A 20,985-nucleotide genomic window follows, 5' to 3' on the forward strand; every position below is an offset into this window, starting at 1 on the left:
GCATGGTGTCTTGTGCAGAAAAATTGTCACATGTGCACGGTGGAGCTAGCTCAGGTTTTGTCCATGTATTAAAACTGCCCAAATAAAAATGAATAAGATTAAACCTAAATTTCGTTAAAAGAAACCTATGAAATGAGTTAGTGACAAAACATAAATAAGGTTCAAGTGCAGGTGAGTTAACTAACAAATAATGGCGTCTAACTGATGGCTTTAGCAGTTCAGTTTCTTCACGGCTCATTCTTGCGCTTAGCATAAATAGTTTTTTTATGGTATCCACATCATATTTGGTTATACCAGAAGGGTCAGTAAACAAATCTTGCTGTCCCAGGACCGTAAAGGTTTTTTCCAAATAAGCCAGCCATGGAATTGCACTACTATGCTCTAAGGACATAACATCTTTCATGATCAGATGGTTAAGGGTTAATTCTGAATTTAGCCATGTCTTGAGCCAGTATATTAAAGGCGCTAGTTTTAACCTATCTAGGACATAATCCATTCCTACCTCTGCGTGAATGGAGAAAGTCGGTGTCGATTGGGGGAGGGACAAAAGAGCACGTAAAAATCTATTTTCTGCCTTCTGGATGTTTTCCAAACGAACATAACCCCATAAAGGCGCGCCATAAAGTGCCACAGAGAAACATTTGCTGTTATACACCTTTAAGATGGCTTCCATCGGTCTGTGGCCCAACCTTTTTGCAAAACCCAAAAGGGCCATTGATGTCCTTGTCACAGCTAAACTTTTGGCCCTTACCTGGGGACCCCAGGTACCCTTGTTGTCAAAAAGCACACCCAGGTAGGGAAAAACGGGGACTCTAGACACTACTTCACCTTTACATCTGAATGTTTTTGCCATGGTTCTTTTGTTTTGCAGTCCAATGACCATTGTATGTGATTTATTTGAATTAACCTTCAAATCAAGATAGTCCATAAAGATACCAAATGCATCCAAAAACTGTTGGAGACAGACGCCAGTACGAGCTATAAGCACTGCATCGTCCGCGTACAGGAGAGCTGGGATCTTGACTTCTCCTACACGCGGAACGTCTCTCGCAGCCCCCTCTAGATGATTGCCGAGGTCATTGATATAGATTGTAAAGAGCAGAGGAGCCAGTATGCAGCCCTGCCTAACACCCCGCATCGAGTTAAAACGGGGCGTACATCTGCCTTCTCTTGTGACCCTCACTACTGCAAAAAGCTCTTGATGGAGTGAGGCCATGAACCTAACCAAGGCCTCATCAATCCCCATCCTCAAGAGGATAGCCCAGAGCTTGGACCTGTTGACCAAGTCGAAGGCCGAGGAGAGGTCCATGAATGCTAAGTACAAGGACCCCTCCTTGGCCACCGTATACTTAGAGATCAACAGGTGCAAGTTAGAGCACTGCTCAATCGTACCTCTTTTCTCTCTGAAGCCATACTGGATGTCGGCCAACCCAGCACAACCTGCCAGGCTATCCCTTAACCTGGCCAAAAGCACTCTACCCAAGATCTTTATTGAGGAGTCCAGAAGGGATATGGGCCGATAACACCCCGGATCGTCCCTTTGCCCCTTTTTAAATATGGGGACTATAGTGGAAGTCACCCATGTAGTTGGTGGGGGGGTACTATTTGCAGCTGTGAATACATTAGCTAAGATGCCCGCCCATAATTTTGGTGAGTGTATATAAAAATCCGCCGGTACCCCATCCGGGCCAGGGGCTTTATTCCTAGTTGTGGCGCAGATTGCTTTCTCCACCTCTGCCCTATTAAAGTGCAAGGGAGTGGCCTCAGAGGAGGTAAAATCAAGTGGTTGGGTGGTGGTACCATTTTCTCCATAGACAGAAGTAAAATGTGCCAGCCACTTGTCGTCTGGGATGACGCAGTCCGTGTCTAGATTTGGTGAGTCGGAGAAATAAGGCTGGTTGATAACAGACCAAAATTGCCTGCTATCCCGCAAGATGTCTATAGAAATTAAATTCTCCCAAGCCTCCTGCTTGATCTTATCCTGTCTGTTCTTGATAGCTCTTTTATATTCCTTCCTTAGGCTTGCAACCAGTACCCTATCCCTGGGGTTTGCTTTAAGGGTGTGTTATGTCATTTCTGCAACTCCTTGGGGCATATTATTAAGAGAGATATCACCACTTTTTCGGCACATAGCGTCGAAAAAGCGGCGATTTTATTATCTCAATATCATCAAGGACACGCTAACAAGCGTTAGCACGTGTTTCCTGGCGGCTTTGCATGTCAGAGATCAATATCGCTAATGACATGCAAAGTAGGCGATCCTTAGTAAAACAACCTTGGAATGCTCGCTAACACGGCTACACGATATTAGCAAGCCATGCAGTAGACCTGCAAAGCGATATAAATGCCTGCGCTAAGCGCGGTTATCGCAGGAATGTAACGCCTGCTTTAAAAGTGACTTAGGCATACTGATAACGGGAGGTGGATTGCCAGGTTAGGTTCACACTCCCCTATTAGCAAGCTTCTCCTTAGCGCTGTGAAATCATCGCTGGATTTCCCGCTCTATTCCTGAGAAGCGGCCTCTATCGCTGGAATTACATTGACTGTTAGCAAAACGTTGAAGGTACGCCGCTACCACAGCGATGTAATCCAGAGATAGAGTAAATCACTCTAAGCGCGATTTGCGATAATGATCGCATCTCCTAGATAATATGCTCCTCGAGTTTTGGGCAATCGACATCTTTGTAATGATCTTATTGCACGAAATAATGGTATCTCATACATAAAACATACACCACAGGCACAACCGTGTGTTGCATTTTGTTTTTGAACAGTGTGCCTTGCTTGTTGGCCACATGAGGATTTTTACTGTCCCTGTATGATATTCGTAAAGGGCCAAATTGTGAAATACGTTTGCAGCATTCCAAGTCAGAAATGCCTTGATCAAGTCAAGTTCAAAAACTTTATTCGGTTAATTGACAATAACCATAAAAGCGTACAACACGAAATTTCATTTACAAAGAAGTAATAAACATAATTTACTATATATAACAATATTCAGCAGAAAGAAACAGTTAAAAATCATCCATGTAAAGTGACTTCCGCAATATAAAAACATGTTTTAAAAATTCTGAGGCTATTGCAACCGTTAAAACTGTATCTAATCTCTGTAATTCTAAAAACGCTGGGCGGCATTGATTTAAATTCATTTCCTTAAGCATAGGGATAACAAGTTTCCTGCGAGGCGATGTATAAAATTTACAGAAAAATAATACGTGGATATCAGACTGGGCTGAGGAATCATCACATGGGCACAAGATTAAATCATGAGACCAAGAGTTTATAACAGGGAAGGTCACAAGTCTAAAAACAATGTTTAATCTAAAACGCGTCAGGACAAACCTCTCATAATTAGTCATATATAAAGTTAAATATGGCTGTAGTTTGTCACTAGACGATATCAGTTGATGTCGAGAAACTGTCTTTTTCTTTACTTCCTCTTTTGTTCTTTTCTCCTGAAGATGTTTTATACAGAGTTTTTTCAAAAAATTTCTGGGTATGTTAACCATTGTGAGAGGATCGTCATAGTATTGGTTACATTCAATTTCAGCTAGAAAAGACTTAACGTAAATAAGCCACTTGATCCTACTCACTTTTTCTAATTTTAAGACATCCCAAAGAATTGCACGGTTTAGGACACACTCGTTGGTAGTCCATACCCTATGCCAGAGGAGGATAGGCTGTATTCTAATTATATCTGTGATATGCGGCTGGCCGAGCTCTACATGAAAAATATAGTCGAGGCACTCTCAGGAACATTTAAAATGTGTCTCAAAAACATATTTTCGGCCAATTGAATTGTATTTATACTCGCATATCCCCAGAGGCCTGATCCATAAAGAACAACTGATATACAGGTAGCATTATAAATAGTTAAAACTTCCCTAATCGTTTTTTTCCCCATTTTTTTAATAAAACTTTTTAAGGCCATTATTGTTTTTGAGAACCGGAGTGTTCTTGCTTTTACCGCACTTGCCCATGTGCCAGTCTCATGGAACAGGATGCCTAAATAAGGAAAGGTAGGGGTAGAATCCAGGGGAGTATTATTGATGTAAATATTTTTCCTTCTTTGCTTTCCTTCTGTACCACAGTTCATGGAGAACGTTTTTGTACAATGAATTTTTAGATCCAGCTTTGACATGAATTTATTTAATGATGTTGTGAGGTTCTGTAACGCCAGGGGCGTTCGAGCCATTAAAACTGCATCGTCTGCGTACAGGAGTGCAGGGACAGATTTCTTACCAACCATGGGCATATCCCTGCACTCCTCCAGCAGACGTTGCTCGAGACCATTTATATAGATCAAGAACAGGAACGGTGCCAGGACGCACCCTTGGCGTACCCCACGGCCAATCCCAAAGGATCTTGAACATTCTACAACCTTTCCATAACGGATGGATGCTGTGGCCCCTGAGTATAGTTCCCTTAAGAAGCAAATAATAGTTTTTTCCACCCCTAACCTTTCTAATAATGCCCAAAGTTTACTGTGGGACACACAGTCAAATGCCAATGTAAGATCGACAAACGTAAAATATAAACGTTCCCCCTTGACCCTAGTGTATTTTTGGTGCAAAATAAATAGATTTAACCCCTGTTCAACTGTGCCTATTCCCTTCTGAAAGCCGTATTGCAGGTCACTTATTATCCCGTTTTCTTCTGCCCAGTTTTGAAGTCTCGCTGAAATAATTCTGTCAAGGATCGTTATGGATGAGTCCAAAAGGGATATTGGTCGGTAACATGCACAATTTTGCCTATCTCCCTTCTTAAATATTGGGACAATAACCGAGGCAAACCAGGAGGCATTTAGTCCCTTCTCCAGAGCGGCATTAAAAAGCTGTACCAGCATAGGCCCCCAAATCTCGCTATTTTCTTTAAACAAGTCTGCTGGAATCCCATCTGGGCCTGGGGCTTTTCCATTCTTGGTTGATTTCAGACTCGCCATGACTTCTTGCATGGTTATAACCAGTTTCGAAGCCGGCGCCCTTTTTTCCTTAACTCTGGGGAGCAATAGTTGGTGCGTACCTTGTGAGTCACTATAAAGTTTTGAAAAATGGTCTACCCAAACGTCCTCAGAAATCGCTATTTCTATGCGAGCTTAGTGTTATCATACAGAAAGGGGGCATTTACCGCCTTCCAGAACGCAGATGGGTTTTTAGATAGTGACACTTCGCAGAGGGCATCCCAGGCCTCCTGTTTTATTGCATTTTTCCTAATCTTCAATACATCGTTATATTTTTTCCTTAGGTCTCTCACTAATGCCAGGTCTCGAGGTTTCCCATGTAACGCGTTTTTAAGGTCGGAGAGGGCCTTAGTGCATGAAGTGTCAAATCATCTCCTATTACCTTTTACCCATTTTTTGGACTCAACCCATAAACTATCCTTAATGACAGACGCTATATGATTAAAATGTTCAATAATGTGCTCACTGTCTGTGTGCTCATCCAGACAGATCATAAAACTTTCTAGGCATTTCATCAATAGATCCCTTGTGAATTTTTCTGGGGTCACCTTGCACCATTTAAGTGTGTAGCCGTTTTGCCTCCCAAGCATCACATCAGGGAGTATCTGGCTAGGGGACCCTTCACCATCTGGCTCCTGAAATGGATTTTCAATCTCGAATGTTAGTGGCCGATGGTCACTCATTGGTATATCAAGAGTCTTGAATTTTTTGATTTGTCTGCCATACCTGTTTGCGGATATAATGAAATCAATAACAGACAATACTCCCCTGCCAATAAATGTCGGGACAAAGGGGGATGGAGTTTGAGCAATTTCAATAGCATATCCCAAATCATAAATAAACAGTATTTCATTTAAAAGGTCCCCACACACAGAGGGGCCGATTATGATGGCGGACGGACCTGAGTCCGTCCGCCACCATAGAGTAGGAGGGACCGTCCGCAGGGGCTGCGGCGGTCCTTCCGTGCAGATTAGGATGTGACCGCCAGGGTGGCGGTCACATCCTCAATCTTTAACATTGCGGCGGGTGCAGCTTCAAGCTGCACCCGCCGCAATGTTAAAAATGTATACATTGCATTTGTATGCAGCAAGCAGCAGGCACCGCGCTGTGCCTGCCGATTACTGCATACAAATGCAGGGGGGTACCATAGGTACCCCCCATGTGCACCCCCCACCCCCCCTTTCACCCAGGGGGCCCGCAACGGGCCCCCGCAGTGAAGCTCCGTATGCTTTTCCACGGCGGAAAACCCGCCGTGGAAAAGCATTTCTTTTCGGGCATACTAATTTGCCTGACGGTGTCTGAGAGACACTGTCACCATATTAGTGCTTTTCCGCTGCGGTTGTAAGCCAACCGCGGTGGAAAAGCTGCGGACGGAAACCAGGACCCACCAGCCATCCTAATGTGGCGGTGGGTCTTTGGTGAGTCCGCAGAGGATTTTCCGCATCCTCCGGGCCGGCGGTGGCTTCCGCCGGCCCGGAGGATGCGGAAAATCCTCCATCATAATCGGGCCCAGAGTGTTCAAAATGAGTAAGACTAATATCTTGTTCAAGCATAAGACCACAAATGCCTTGTTGGCCCTTTTACAAAGAGCACAATTAAAATCCCCCCCCCAAATAATTATTACTTCTTTCTTATTAGTGTAAGTTTCATGTTTTTGGTCATCCCTCAGAGTTTTTATAGTAATGACAATGTCACTATTCGGGATATTATTATAAAAATGTATAATGATAAAACTAATTGCCTTCTTAACGTCTATCCTTACCATCTGATAGAAGCTGCTTTTTGAGAGTAACTGTACTCTCTCGTACTTAAGCTGGTTAGAAAGATGCATGCTCAGGCCACCCTTTGCCCTCCCATGTGTTCCCCCCAGCGCCGGTGTAAACAGGGTTTTATATCCATTTATATGAGCTGGCTTTGTTAGCCAGGTTTCCTGTAAGGCCAAGATATCATATTTATTTATACATTTTCCCAGGTAGGGTCATTCATTTTCGTTTTTAGTCCTGCTACGTTCCAAAAGATAAAGTTACAATGTTCCTTTTTTTTTATGGTACTATTTTGTCTCGTGGAAGAAATGACCCCATCTGTTAACTCAGCCCTTAACAGATTACCCGTTTTACTGCTTTCGCCCCAACAATCGTTCCCTCCAGGATCGCCCTGGAGGGTTACTTCAACATATCTATTATTCATTTTATATTCCCCCTCGTTCCCCTTAATACTAGAACTCTCTGGGGGCATGGGGACTACACAGTTAGTAGCTGTCTTTCCTTCATACAATACAGTTTCTTCATTATTCAGCTTAATTAAATCACTGTCCTGTGATGTAGGGTGCATAGAACTGTAAGCATTGTCCCTAGGAAGTCAGTCCACCAGTTCAAGGCCTGAAAGTAAGTCAAACCGATTATACGTTGGTATATTATAACTACCTGGGACAAGACCTGTGCTGCCTCCGGGATGGTTATTTTCTAATCGAGGGTTTACAGATCGCAGGTACGGTGCTCTGGGATAGAACTCACCTAATTCCCTGGTTACTATAGAGCCATCTCCTATTTGGGGTTGCCAGCTTCGGAGGTAGGGGATAACATGTTTGTCCCTAAAATTTAATATGATTAGGTCACCTGGTATATCTTTTGGCATATGTCCTAGCCATCCCACCCTTCTGGCATTCAAAATTCTACCATCGATGTTAGGTGGGAGAGGTCTGTTTTTACTTAACCAAAAGGCTGCTTTATTTTTTAATTCCTGTTGTCCTTCAGTTTTCCCATTTATGAGCTCAGGAAACCCCCAGAGGATACACACATAAGGTGCCGCCTCCGGAGGTAGATCAATACGGTTTAATCTTCTGTTTACCCTGCCCTGATTACCACCCATCCCATCTAGGTTGATAGTTTTTTTAATCTGCCCTACCGTGTGTGCAACATTTCTAGTTATAGTAGGATTTTGAATTGATTTAGAATCCTGCGCAATTAGGGAAGATGTTTCCGGGGCTACTGATTGTTTTAGGACAATATTCCCCGGCCCAATGCTTTTGGCCACAGTAGTTTCGATTGGGTTCTGAATTTGCATGTTTCCTGTCATTTTCTTAATGAGTATGGCATTTGCCTTTGTGATTTCCTCTATACTCCCCACCTTTTCCCCTATTCTCTTCACCCATTCTACCAATGGTAGTGTTAAAGATTTAACTTATTGTACAATCTGGGCGAGTAGATCTAATGGTGGGGTAGATACGGAGACTCGTGGTAGAACCTTTGGTGATATAAGGGGTCTATGTATTGCCATGGGGGGACTTGAGTACAATTTTTGTTGTTTCGCTAATCTCCCCCTATGTTTGGCACCCTTACGCTTCCTTTTGGCTAAGAGAACCTGAGCACAAGTAGGAGATTTCGTACTGTCTTTAATAGGTGAACTGAAAACAGTACTTGGAGGACTTTCGTCTGATATTGAATGTACATTCGGCTCAGCCCCTATATTTTCCGTGGTTAACTCAGAACTTAGATCCCTGGATGACCCATGGTCTCGTTCTAGTGGGGTCCATGGAATATTACTAATCTCATTTCCATCCCCCAATACAGATGGAAGTTGCGAGGATTCAATTAACACCAGGGATGATCGTTTATTAGATGTACTTTCTATAGATAGGCGTTGTTCGGCTCTCACTATTTCACGTTCTATAGCAGATGTTGCCTTAGTTAAATAGTGGTCTATTGTCCCCTTAAGCGATCCCCCCTGGGAGATGATAGTTTTAGGGACCCCTTTAGTAGTCATAGTACAAATGATGTTTCTATATATGACCAAGTAACAGTGCAGGACACAGAAGGAACCCACCTAGCCGGTGTGTAGCCCAGGAAGTAGGAAAGATAAACCACACAATAAGCTATCGTGTCCATATACAAATCACTTACTCAGTTTTTGCTCTGAGTCCACAGTCAAATGGGGTGGCCCAGCCCAGCCTCTTTTGGCCTCTGAGGGGGGGAACATCCTTTACAACGCGGATGTTACCCCGCACTACAGTTACGACGCGTCTTTTACAACGCAAGTCGTAACCACGACTTGCGCTGGAGGGCGCTCAAGGACAAGGAATAGTAGATTTACTCTTCTAACACCTTCCCTACTGTACGTAGGCTGGTGTTGGAATAGTAAATTTAACTATTCTAAGTCCAGCACCCCTACGGCGCATTGTAAAAAACGCGTTGTAACGGTACGCGTGGTAATACCATGCGTTGCACCATCATACATCCCTCTGAGGGCCACAGAGGGCCCGCCCTTTGCCCGGGCTTAGCCCGGCGCTGCCCGCGCGCTCCCGCGATGCGGGGGGGTGGGGCTATTATTTATGCGCCTCCTGGCGCGCTTTTCCCGTGCTCGGCTTCCGGCCGCACAGGCTGCTGGGAGCTGTAGTCCCCAGAACTGCACTCCGTACGGCGGCCGCACTCGAGTTGAAGGTGTGTGCGGCGGCGGGAGGCAGGCGTGTGCGGGAGCCCAAGGGAAAGGAAGGCAAAGAGTTTGTGGCAGCAGGTAGGGCCCCACGGACCGTCAGCAAATCATTTCAGGTACCCCTTGATCATTTTTGGGAGCAACCAAAAACTTGTGATGTTGTGGTATCTACAATCTTCCTATCAACCTATTCCCACCCTGGAAACATTCAGATATTAACTCTTCCTAATGGTAGGAGTAAATCCACATCATAGGTAGGAATGGGAAGTACAACCTCTCAGAATTAAGATGATAGAAACCTATTTTCCCAAATGAAAACAATGAAAAAGTAAAAGTGCAATTGCACTCATGCAAAGAAATCTTTGCATACTTATTTGTACATTTTGTCAAACTGGTCATTTTCAAACCCTTGTTCTGCCATGAGTTTGATTCAACAGCCCAATAAACCCCTAAATACGTTTAGGGAGCCGTGTTTGATGGCTACTGTTTTATCAAATCCCCCAGCTCCTGATGCTCTAAAAACCAGACTGCTGATCAGATTTCAATGTCAGCCACCATCTGATATCTGTCATCTGAGGGGTTGCTGAACAAATGTAAATTCATGAATGAACAAAGTAACACTTTTTTTGGTCCAAGTTACTAAATTATGGGCACTATTGTCTAACTTTTCTTCTTCTTGTATTTAAAGTCATATGAGGTGAATTACAGTTATGATAATGCCCTATGTTTCAGCTTGCTTGCCCGGCTTCTATGGTAATAATTGCGCCCAGCTCTGCAACTGCCCGGTGGGTGTCCCCTGCAACCATATCTCCGGAGAATGTGGCTGTCCTGATGGATTCACTGGCGCTGGCTGTGAAGAAAGTAAGAACTCCTCTTGCTATCTTTGGAGAACATAAGTGGCAATGTCTACATGTCCTCATATGATCACAGTGCAATTAGAAGTAGTTGGTGAAATAATTTGTCAAAAAGTGGGAAGGGAAGGGGCGTGCCTGGAAACAGTAAGATTTACAAGCCCCTTGCGCCATTTTTTCGTCATTTTTAACATGGGAACAGTGACGCAAAAGTGACGCAATGGTCTTGTAAATATGCCCCTAAGAGTGTACAAGGGTATGTGGCAGGTGTAAAAAGTAGAGAAAATAATGTTAGCGAATAAAAGGCTCTCATGTGGGTTTTGCGTTTCATGCCTGATTTAAAAAAGTTTCAGAGTGAAAGTGATGACGAAATATAGTTTAAGGGAGAAGGTTGAAATTGAGAAGAAGATTGATATTTGTATGGTCAACCAGACAAGGGAATTCAGATTTCTGATTAGTTAGATACTGATACAGGGGCAGATTTACAAACCCCTTGCGCCACTTTTGTGGCACTTTTAACATGGGAAAGTGACGCAAAAGTGGCGCAAGGGGCTTGTAAATCTGCCCCACAGTATCTATAGTATCTCCATGGGGTTAGTTAATGAGGTTTAGTGCAGCCGGAAAATGCTATAAGTAGAAATGTTTGGATTCAAATAGCTTTACGGTTCCAAATGTTGGAATGAATGTTTTTGCCAATGTTGTTTGAGATCTTCTGTTACCCTTCATCCAGAACATATAGCTTGTAACAATTCCAGGAACTTATTTATGGTTATTCCAATTAATTTTAACTCCATGGACATCTTCATTCCTGGTTTCAGTACATAAAACTATTTCCATAACCAAGTGTGCAGGAAGTGCTTCATTTGAATAAGAAAAAAAAGGAAGTGCCAGGGGTCTTTCCCAAGAGGCCACAGCACCTTACACTACCCTTTGACCCTGCCAGTGCTGCCTCTGATAACCATCACATTCCTATGCTTGTGACAATTCAGACTGTTCCAGGCCATTCCAAGCAATAAGAATGGCGTGGCCGGTAGGTATTATTCATTTATTTTGAAGTAGTTGACACAGTTGTGCTCTTCTCAAAATTAGACAGACATCGCCACCATGTGGTAGACTGTGACAGTTGCAGGTCTGCCAAAACCTCACTGTTGAATGCAATTGCCTCTCTGTGTTTACACAACAGAATTTATTATGCCTTTGTTTGTGGAATTAGTGTGTGTGTATATATGGAGCTGCACTGTGCCGGTGACATAACATGCAGCCCCTGTGGCGACTAGACTTTTGTCAGTTGGAGAAAGACTCAGAAGCTAGCAGGAGAAGCAGGGCTAATGAGGCTTGTCAGATATCATGAGAACTGACGACAGGCCGGACAATGCTTATGCAAAGTCCTCCCTGTTTCACTCCGAGCTGTGAAAGAACAGGGCACCTCTTCATGATCTGAACTAACTGGTTCGCTCAACTTTTAATCCATAAGAAATGGATCAGGGTCAGCCGAACACGTAGGTTCCAAGTTCTTCTCCCAATTGTTAGACTTGATAAATTATTGAAAGATGTACTGAGTATACATCATGGCCCCTTACTTTCAAAAGGTGTTTTTTGCAGCTGCCCCAGATTTCCAGCAAACTCTGCTTCAAAGAAATGTTCAAAACAGAAAGTTTTGATGTAATTATCTTCCTTTTTTTTTTAAGTTTAAAGAAAAATGTTATTGGGTATAAGAATGCAGCAAGGAAAAAATAGATACAAAAATTGATCTGAAAACAATGTAAGCAAACATTATAATATATAAGAATAGGAAAAATGAGAAAGAGAGAAGGAAGGGAAGAGAAAAGAAAGAGGAGGAAGAGAGAGAAAAGAAGAGAGAGAGAGACTCAGCAAAGAAAATACAATATCAATATGTAAATCACATCATTTGAAAGTAAACTTGCAATATTCTAGAAGAAAGGTGTAGAATCATAGTGAAAGAAAGCACAAGTTGAAAATGTAATAAAAAAGTGAACAAAGACATATCATGGGGGTTTGGGTACTTCCTCAGTACGAGGGGAGTGGAGTACAGAAGATTTGGCTGAGGAGTCTAAGAAGGTAGTGATAGGCAACCACAGTAAATCACGTTTGATAGCAACTGTAACAGGATAAACATAAGCTCTATCTAATCTATGATTAAAACAGACACCATACCACCAAGCCTGATAGGATATGGATGAAGTATCCTTCCATGCTTTGGTAATCTGTTGAAACGCTACTGCTAGGAGGAGATCAATAATAGAAGTATTAAATTGAGAGGAGGACCATATATCGGAGAGGCTACCCAGGAAAATGTGTGTAAAAGAAAACTGGAAATTAGTGGAAAAAATATTATTAAGTTGTTGCCAGACTCTGGACCAAAACGTACGAACAAGAGGACATAGGAATATCATGTGTTTGAGATCCGCTTGGGGTTCTGAGCAAGACCAACATTTGGAGGGGAGAGAGGAATCAATGGTATGCAACCTAGCAGGAGTGAGCATAAGACGGTTATAGAGAAAAAATAAAGTTTGAGTAGTGTTAGCTGCTCTAGAGGATTTCCGTATCTTATTCCAGATATCTTGCCACAAAGAGAGAGGGAATGACTCACCCAAATCCAATTCCCACGCCAGTTCAACGGTTGATTTATCTCTGGTAGGAGAAGATTCATGCAATTTTTTATAAATCTGTGAGGCAGAGGAAGAGGATAAGAGGAAGGACAGGGTAAGAGGAGAAAAGAGGATGTAGAAGAGACAGAGGAGGGAAGAGAGTCATAACCGGTCTGAACAGCAGCGACCAATAAAGTGTACTTGGAAAGGAAGGAGAAAGGAAGAGAGAAACGATTTTGAAGGATAGGGAAAGGGATACAAGTACCATGTTGAAAAAGTTGATGAACCCAAAAGAGTCCTTGATTATACCAAGCCTTCCAGAAAAGGGTTCTATTATTGACTTTAATAAGGGGATTATACCAAAGAGGAGACTGTAAAAATCGAGCCTGATTATCAAGACCATTCTGAAATATGATGCTGATGATGCTGGGGAACTCCCCTCCCTCCCTGTCCCCTAGTAGCTGGCCTAGCTGTCTGGGAGTGCCACCTACCCCAAAACAGGAGATTAAGAGCTTGGGGGTGTGGCTGGAGCAGGATTTATCCTTCAAGACACACGCAAAAAAGACCGCAGGCGTGTGTTTTGGCCTGCTCCGGTCAGCCCGGATGATCCTACCCCTCCTCCCGATGGCCACTAGGAGGTTACTAATCCAGGGTCTCATCATTTCACGACTGGACTACAGCAATGTGCTGTTTCTGGGGGCTCCAGAATCCACTCTAAACAAATTGCAACAAGTGCAAAATGCTGCCGCCAGGCTTTTGACGGACCTTCCCAGGCGGCAGTCAGCCTGACCTGCGCTGAAGGCGCTCCACTGGCTCCCTGTGAGAGAGAGGGTGAAGTTTAAAGCACTCTGCATGGTTCACAAAATCTTGCAGGGAAAAGGGCCCCCTATCCTGCGGAGCATGGTCCAACCTTATAAGGCCTCTCGCGCCCTCCGCTCAGACCACCAACATCTCTTGCAAGTCGCGAAAGTAAAAAAAGCCAGGACTGGCGGCAGAAGATTTTCCGTCAACGTGGCAGCGTTATGGAACTCTCTTCCGCATGCCCTTCGCTCTGAAACTGGCACCTTGCGATTTCGCAAACTTTTAAAGACTCATCTGTTCCCTGCTTAGTGCTCTGCTGTTTTGGTGCGTACTCTGGACGAGCGCTGGGATGCCCAAGGGTAACCATGCGCTATACAAGACTCAATAATAATAATAATAATAATAAATAATGGAAGAAAAAGTTTCCTGGAATTCTTAAGAATAGGCAAAGACATTTGTTTTGGAACACGAGGCAATAAGACAAACTCATTAAAAGAAAAAGGATGAAAAAAGGAGGATTCAATATCAACCCACAAGGGAAAAGAGGTATCATCCAGTAGTGTCTCAGATAGAAAAGAAACCGAATGAGAAAGAAAAAAGGAGGTATGATAGGAGGAAAAATTAGGAAAGTTGACTCCTCCCAATTGTTTGGGGCTGCTAAGTTTGGAAAAAGACATTCTAGCTCTTTTATTTTGCCATAAGAAACAGGACAAGATAGAATAAATAGGTTTATAACAGGACTTTGGGAGGTTGACAGGAAGATTGGAAAGGAAGAACACAATAACAGGAACTAGCATCATTTTATTTGAATCCAATCTTCCCCACCAAGATAAAAATAGCGGATGCCATCGTGTTGTGGAATCTGTGAGAGTAGTATGTAAGTTTTTAATATTAAGAGCAACAGTTTCTCTAATGGAAGGAGCAAACCAGAGACCCAAATTTTTGATTTTGGAAGGATTCCAATGAAAAGAGGAGACTACTAAAGACTAAAGTCTGCATGAAAACAAAATTTATTAAGGGGAAGAATTTCACATTTATCGACATTTAGTTTATAGCCTGAGACGTTTGCAAAGTCTGAAACCTCAGAAAGGAAAGCAGGAACAGAAACTTGAGGTTTAGAAATAAAAAGGAGGATGTCATCAGCATAAGCAGATAACTTTACTTGTTTATCACCATAAGAGAACCCAGAGATATTTGTATTAAGCCGAATTTTTGTGAGGAAAGGTTCCAAAGCAAGAATAAAAAGAAGGGGTGAAAGAGGACAGCCCTGATGAACGCCACGGAACAGAGGAAAAGAAGAAGAAACAAGGCCATTAGCAAAAATAAAGGATCTAGGAAAAGAATACAATAAAGAAACATAAGAAAGAAATTTAGAGCCAAAACCAAACCATTTAAGAGAGGACAAAAGAAAGGGCCAATTAACTCTGTCAAAAGCCTTTTCTGCATCTAAAGCTATGGCAGCCAAAGAATGAGGAGAAGTCTGTGATTTACTAAGGACATTGAAGAATAAACGGGTGTTATCGGAAAGATGACGACCTTTGATGGAACCACATTGTTCCCTACCGATGAGCTGAGGTAAAATTTTGTCGAAACGTAAAGCTAACATCTTGGCAAATATTTTGTAATCAAGGTTAATCAAAGAAATAGGCCTATAGATTTTACATAGAGTATGATCTTTATTGTCCTTGGGAAGAAGGCAAATCAATGCCTCCTGAAAAGAGCCTTCGGATTTTTGGGAAGAGATAAAAAAAGAAAATAATTGAAGTAATTTAGGAACAAGAAAAGCAGAAAAATGAGAGTAAAACTCAATGGAGAAGCCATCCGGACCCGGCGCTTTCCTTCTCTTAAGAATGCGAATGGCTTCTAAAATATCTACAGATGTAATATCCTTGTCTATGGAGGAAAAATCCACATCAGAAACTGAGGGAGAAGGAATTGAGGATAAGTAATGATCAATGGCTGACGGCAGAGGGGGAGACTCAGGAGTGTAAAGAGTCTGATAAAAATTAGAGAATTCACCCAAAATATCCTCATCTTTATGAAGAATGGTATTAGTGGAGGAGACAATCGATTCAATCTTTGTGCGTTCTTTTTTAACCTTAAGATAATTTGCCAACATATTACCAGCTTAAGTAAAATTAAATTCGCGGATTCAGTGGATACTTTATTGAAAGATAGTTTGGCATTAATAAGATTATTAAGATCAGATTGAGATTTGGATGAATAATATACCTGTTCCAAGTGTTTAATACGGGAGGTAAGATTGGAAATAGATTGTGTAGTGAGACGCCTCTTCTTGGCAACATATGAAATGATGAAATCTCTAGAGGCAGCTTTAAATGTGTCCCATACCAATTGAGGGGATGTTTGAGGGGATTCATTGTCTTTAAAGAAAAGGGAAGCAAAATTAAGAAAAGAAGCAGAAAACGAAGTATCTTCGAGTAGGGAATTGTTGAATCTCCAACGTTTAGCACCTTTACTAGGAGGGAGTAAATCAAGTTGAAGTGAGACTGGGGCATGGTCTGAGATTAAAATGGAACCTATATCCGAGTGAGTGATGAGTTGTGTGAGAGCTTTGGAGATGAAAAGATAATCTATACGTGATTGGGAAGAATGGACTGGGGAAAAATATGTATATTCTTGTAGAGTCGGGTTACAAAGCCTCCATGAATCAACTAGGGACCGTTGGGAAATAACCGAAGTGAATTGAGCATGTGTTGGAGATGGAGAGAATCGGGAAGAGGATCTACGGTCAAGGAAAGGGTCCTGAATCATGTTACAATCCCCACCCAAAATAAAATAATCATCAGTATAATGCATCGTGGAGGAGAGAATTTGGGGCCAGAACAACTTATCAGGGATAGTAGGAGCATATACATTAAAAATAGTCAAAGGAATTTTGTTGACCAACAACGATACAACAACCCATCTGCCCTCCGTATCATTATCTTGTGTAACAAGTTGAACATTCAACCGCTTATGAGTCAAAATAGCAACCCCGTTACGTTTTCCCATCCCCGGAGAAGCAAAAACTTGACGCACCCAATTACGTCGTAATTTAGTAACTTCAACATCTTTAACATGAATTTCCTGTAACAACACTATATGTGCTTTCAAATGAGCTAGGTGGGAAAGAACACGTTGTCTCTTGATAGGAGACCCCAAACCTTTAACATTCCAAGAAACTACATTAATTGACATTTAGAAGTCTAAAAAAGAATTGAAAGATATGAATAATGAAGTAGAAATATAACGGCACAACACGTGAGAATAGAAAGAAAAAGTGCGAGTAACACCAGAAATCGGAGAGAAGAAAAAAGAAGACGTAATATATAGAGAGTAGGAAGATAAAGATATGATATATTAAGCCGAAAATAGAACAAAGAAAAAAGAAGAGTGAAGGAGAAAATGAGAGGAAACAGTTTAAGAGATAAGAGAATAGATGAAGGAAAAGAAGAGAGCTAAGGAAAGGAAAAGGAAAGAAGAGGAAAGGAGGTACAGAAGAGCGAGAAACATACAAATACACAATAATAACAAATTCCATACCGTAAAAATACAAGAAGAAAACTGGGGATGGAGGAACCATGAAGGAAGGAAGCACAACTGATCGAAGACTCCACGAAAACGCGGCGAGGGGAGAAACCATCAGGCAATGGAGGAGAAACAAATGTGAAACAATCTCAGGGACCACAAGAGCAGCAACTAAAGGAATATGAGGAGAGAAAAAATAATGTGAAACAAAACATAGGGTAAGACACATTATCTATACAAAAGAACATGTCACAGAGACAGTGTACATGAGGAACGAGTCAGACAGCTGGAGAGGACACAGCAATAAGAGACAATAAAGCGAACAAAAATTATGGTTGTGGAATGTCCATCGAATCAGCATGACAGGAATCCAGGAACTGCTGCAAGCGAACAGGATCTTCATAGGAGGTTGTCTTATTATTATAAGTGACTCTAAAAATGCAGGGGTGAAATAATCCATAAAGGGCATTCAAAGCTCGTAAAGCAGGCCTCATGTCCAGAAATCTTTTACGACGGTCCGCCGTAGCCTTGGCATAGTCCTGAGCAAAGAATAAATTAGAGCCATTGTGTGAAATCTTCCCTTTTTGTTTAGCTGCATGAAGGACTCGAAGAAGGTCAGTATATTCCAAAAAATATAGGATAACACCTCTAGGTTTCGCAGAGGAGGTGGAAGTTGAAGGACGAGAAGGTGGACCCAAACGATGAGCACGTTGAATATTCAAAGGAGATGATGGTGGAAGATTGAGAAGAGTGGGAAGAAAAGATTGAAAAAATGAAATTGGACTGGACCCTTCCAAATTTTCAGCAAGGCCATAAATACGTAGGTTATTGCGTCTGTTTCGGTTTTCCAAATTTTCGATTTGTTGTTTAAGAGAATCAATCTCTTTCTGCATAGGAGGAACCTGGGCGATAACTGTTTGAGCAGAAGCCAACGAATCTTCAAGATCCACCACTCTTTGTTGTGTGTGAGACCAGTTATCCTCAAGACTCTGGAGACGAGAATTAGTCTCTGACATATAAGGCTTGAGAGCACGAATTTCTTCCAATAGAAGTTACATAGAAATAGTATTCAACATGCTTGTAGGTGAGGGAGGATTAGTTTTAGGACGTTTCCCTGTGTTAGCAGTCGGAGATGATGAGGAAGATTTACACAAAGGTTTGGTGGAGCGTGAAACAGGGGTAGTAGAACCCTTGACAGTATGGTTATCCGATTGTGAATCATCAAATGAATCTTGTAGAACATTGAAAGGGTTATTATCTTCCAAAGATGCATGAGAAACAGAGTGTTGCTGAAGGGCCGCAGTACGGTTGGTGCGTGACGTTGCCATGGTGTAAAAAAGACAACTGAAAAACGCACTGCATCAAATAAGAAAGACACTGTCAGTATGAGGAGAAAATGGCGGAAAATAGCAGGTATGAATGAACAGTGACGTTTGCCTCAAAGAAAAATGAAAGGAAAGGAAAAGAGATTATACACAGAGGCAAGAAAAAGTCATTGGCAAGACGGTAAGTCGTAAAGCATCATCCTGAAGTCGAAGCGAGGAGAAAGTCAAAATGGCGGCCACATCCTGAGGAGAAGTAGAAATTGCTAGTCAATCAGCATAGGAGGTCTCAAAACAGGAAAGCAGAGGAAACATCAATCAAATTGCAGAAGTCACCAGAAAAAAGTCTCCAGCATATCGAAATTTGAGCTCAACAGAGGAAGAGCGGCACAAACGGCAAGAAGACGAATCAAAATGGCGGTCATGATCAGACGCGAGCCGCCGGGAACATTGGAAGAGAGAATACCGGTAAGGACAGCGTGCCCTGGGTCGAAAAGCACATGTAGATGTGCCGGGTGCCTTCCGCCACACTTTGAACACTGCTCCGGCAGTCCAAAAAGGAAGGAAACGCCTGAAGGAAACTCCGTCACCTCATGTCGTAACGGAGCTCTCCGGACCTGCGGCCATCTTCCTTGGCGCCGTAGCCACGCCCCATGTAATTATCTTCCTGATAGAATGGTTCTGGTAAATGCAGCAACATGTACAAAGAAGCAAACCTGACTATATAAAACATATGCATATATGTATTCCTTACCTGGATTCCTGATAGACTCAAATATTTTTATGGGAAAATCCTTAAGCTGATGAAGCTGATGCCATGACTTCGCCCCCCTACACTTGTGAATTATGCAGATGCCAAACTGGCAGGCAAATATTTCCAATAATCCACAGCTTGTGTGCCAACCTGGCTAAAGGGCAGATCGTGGTTCATGTAATTCGCTTTGTAAATATTGATGTACACATTCAACTGATGTGCACATTCATTTAAGATGATAGGCTGTGATTAACTGAATGAGAAGCAACGCCAATTCTTAAGGATATGGGCTTGTTAGCAGGTTTTACTAAATGAATAATGCATTATTTCTCCTTTTTTATGCTTTTTCCATGTGTGCTGCCTTGTGCAGTACACATGGAAGAAGCAAAATTCTATTGTTTGTTAATGTGTAGGAAGGTGTCCCTTCCTGCATATAAACAAACTTGCCATTTTGTCACTTTTATGTGTGCTGCATGAAGCAGCATGCATGAAAGGGACAGGATGGCATTACTAGGATTGTTTATGTGCAGGAAGGGACACCTTCCTACACATAAACAATCCTCCCCTGCACACAGACACCCTTGCACTCTCGTACAAGGGTGTCTTCGTTGGCGCTAAGTTGCTAAACTTAGCGCCATCGCAGGGGGAAACGCAAGGCTGCACCACATTCTTGTAAATATGGTGAAGCCTTGCAAGTCAAGTCAATTAGTTTATTTGTTACGGAACTCCAACGGAGGTCCACAGAAATACACCAATACAATAAAAGAAACATGCTTTATAACAAATACAAAAATCTACCTTACGCAATCAGCAAAACATTACACATACTAACTGAACTAAAATTCAGAAATGCTAATAAATAGCCAGAAATGTTTTAAAAATTGAAATATTCTATGGCAGATCATTTCATTAGGAGGGGACAACACAAAAGATCGGGCCTCCTCAGCGGAACGAATATTACATTTAATAAAATACGGTCTCAAAAACATACGCCTTGCCCTTAAAAGTTCTGGACACACAAATAGCACATGATTGAGATCCTGTATTTGTGAGCGGCACAGTTCACAAATTCTCTCCTCTCTAAGAGTTTTTTCCCAAATGCCCGTTACGTCTCTCAAGGGCAACAGGTTAATTCTTAAAAGAAGTATTAACCTTCTGATGCCATGTGGAACATTCCATGAGAGATAGGGCTGGGGTCCGCTCCCCGTCGCACTCACACGGATCACCTCGTTACGAACTTTAGGATGACTTAAAACTATATCTCTTGCTGTACTAATCGTGCTTACAGACCTCTTTAAAAAATACTTCAGTACAGGCTTTGGCATGGGTGAGTCACTATTTAAATTGAGCCCAAATAGATGGTTTGCATGGGCAAATGATCTAAAAAAAGCTGATTTCTCTTTTAATTTTACAAAAATTTCCAGTTTCAAAGCGGCCCTTAAAGTGCTCTCATCCCCCCAACAGAGAGAGTTCCCCCACCTCAGGACCGCTGCCAGAGAAGAAATGTAAGAAGAAATTAAATGGAATTCCAAACGAAGAACATGTGGGGCTGCCATGGAATTTAAATTACAAATTTGACGGAAAAACCGGCCTTCAGCCTTATCAAAAGAGAGACAGTAATTCCTACCCAAAACTTCTGCTGCATAGGTTAAAGTCGGGGGAATTTTAACCTTAAACACTGACAGAACATGATTAAAATGACGTCTCCCACAGGTCTTATAAAATCTAT

The 20,985-nt window shown here is 42.2% G+C and overlaps 1 protein-coding gene across 1 annotated transcript in view; it reads left to right on the plus strand.

Moving 5' to 3' along the window:
* Positions 1 to 20,985, plus strand: part of LOC144790753 (uncharacterized) — a 752,701-nt gene that overhangs the window by 681,784 nt on the left and 49,932 nt on the right. The window contains exon 24 of the mRNA XM_078665457.1: positions 10,121 to 10,249. Coding sequence (XP_078521583.1) covers positions 10,121 to 10,249 — 129 coding nt within the window. The remainder of the gene's footprint in view (positions 1 to 10,120; positions 10,250 to 20,985) is intronic.

Source organism: Lissotriton helveticus, chromosome 11 (genome assembly GCF_964261635.1).
Source record: "Lissotriton helveticus chromosome 11, aLisHel1.1, whole genome shotgun sequence".
In the NCBI taxonomy this organism is placed as follows: Eukaryota; Metazoa; Chordata; class Amphibia; order Caudata; family Salamandridae; genus Lissotriton; species Lissotriton helveticus.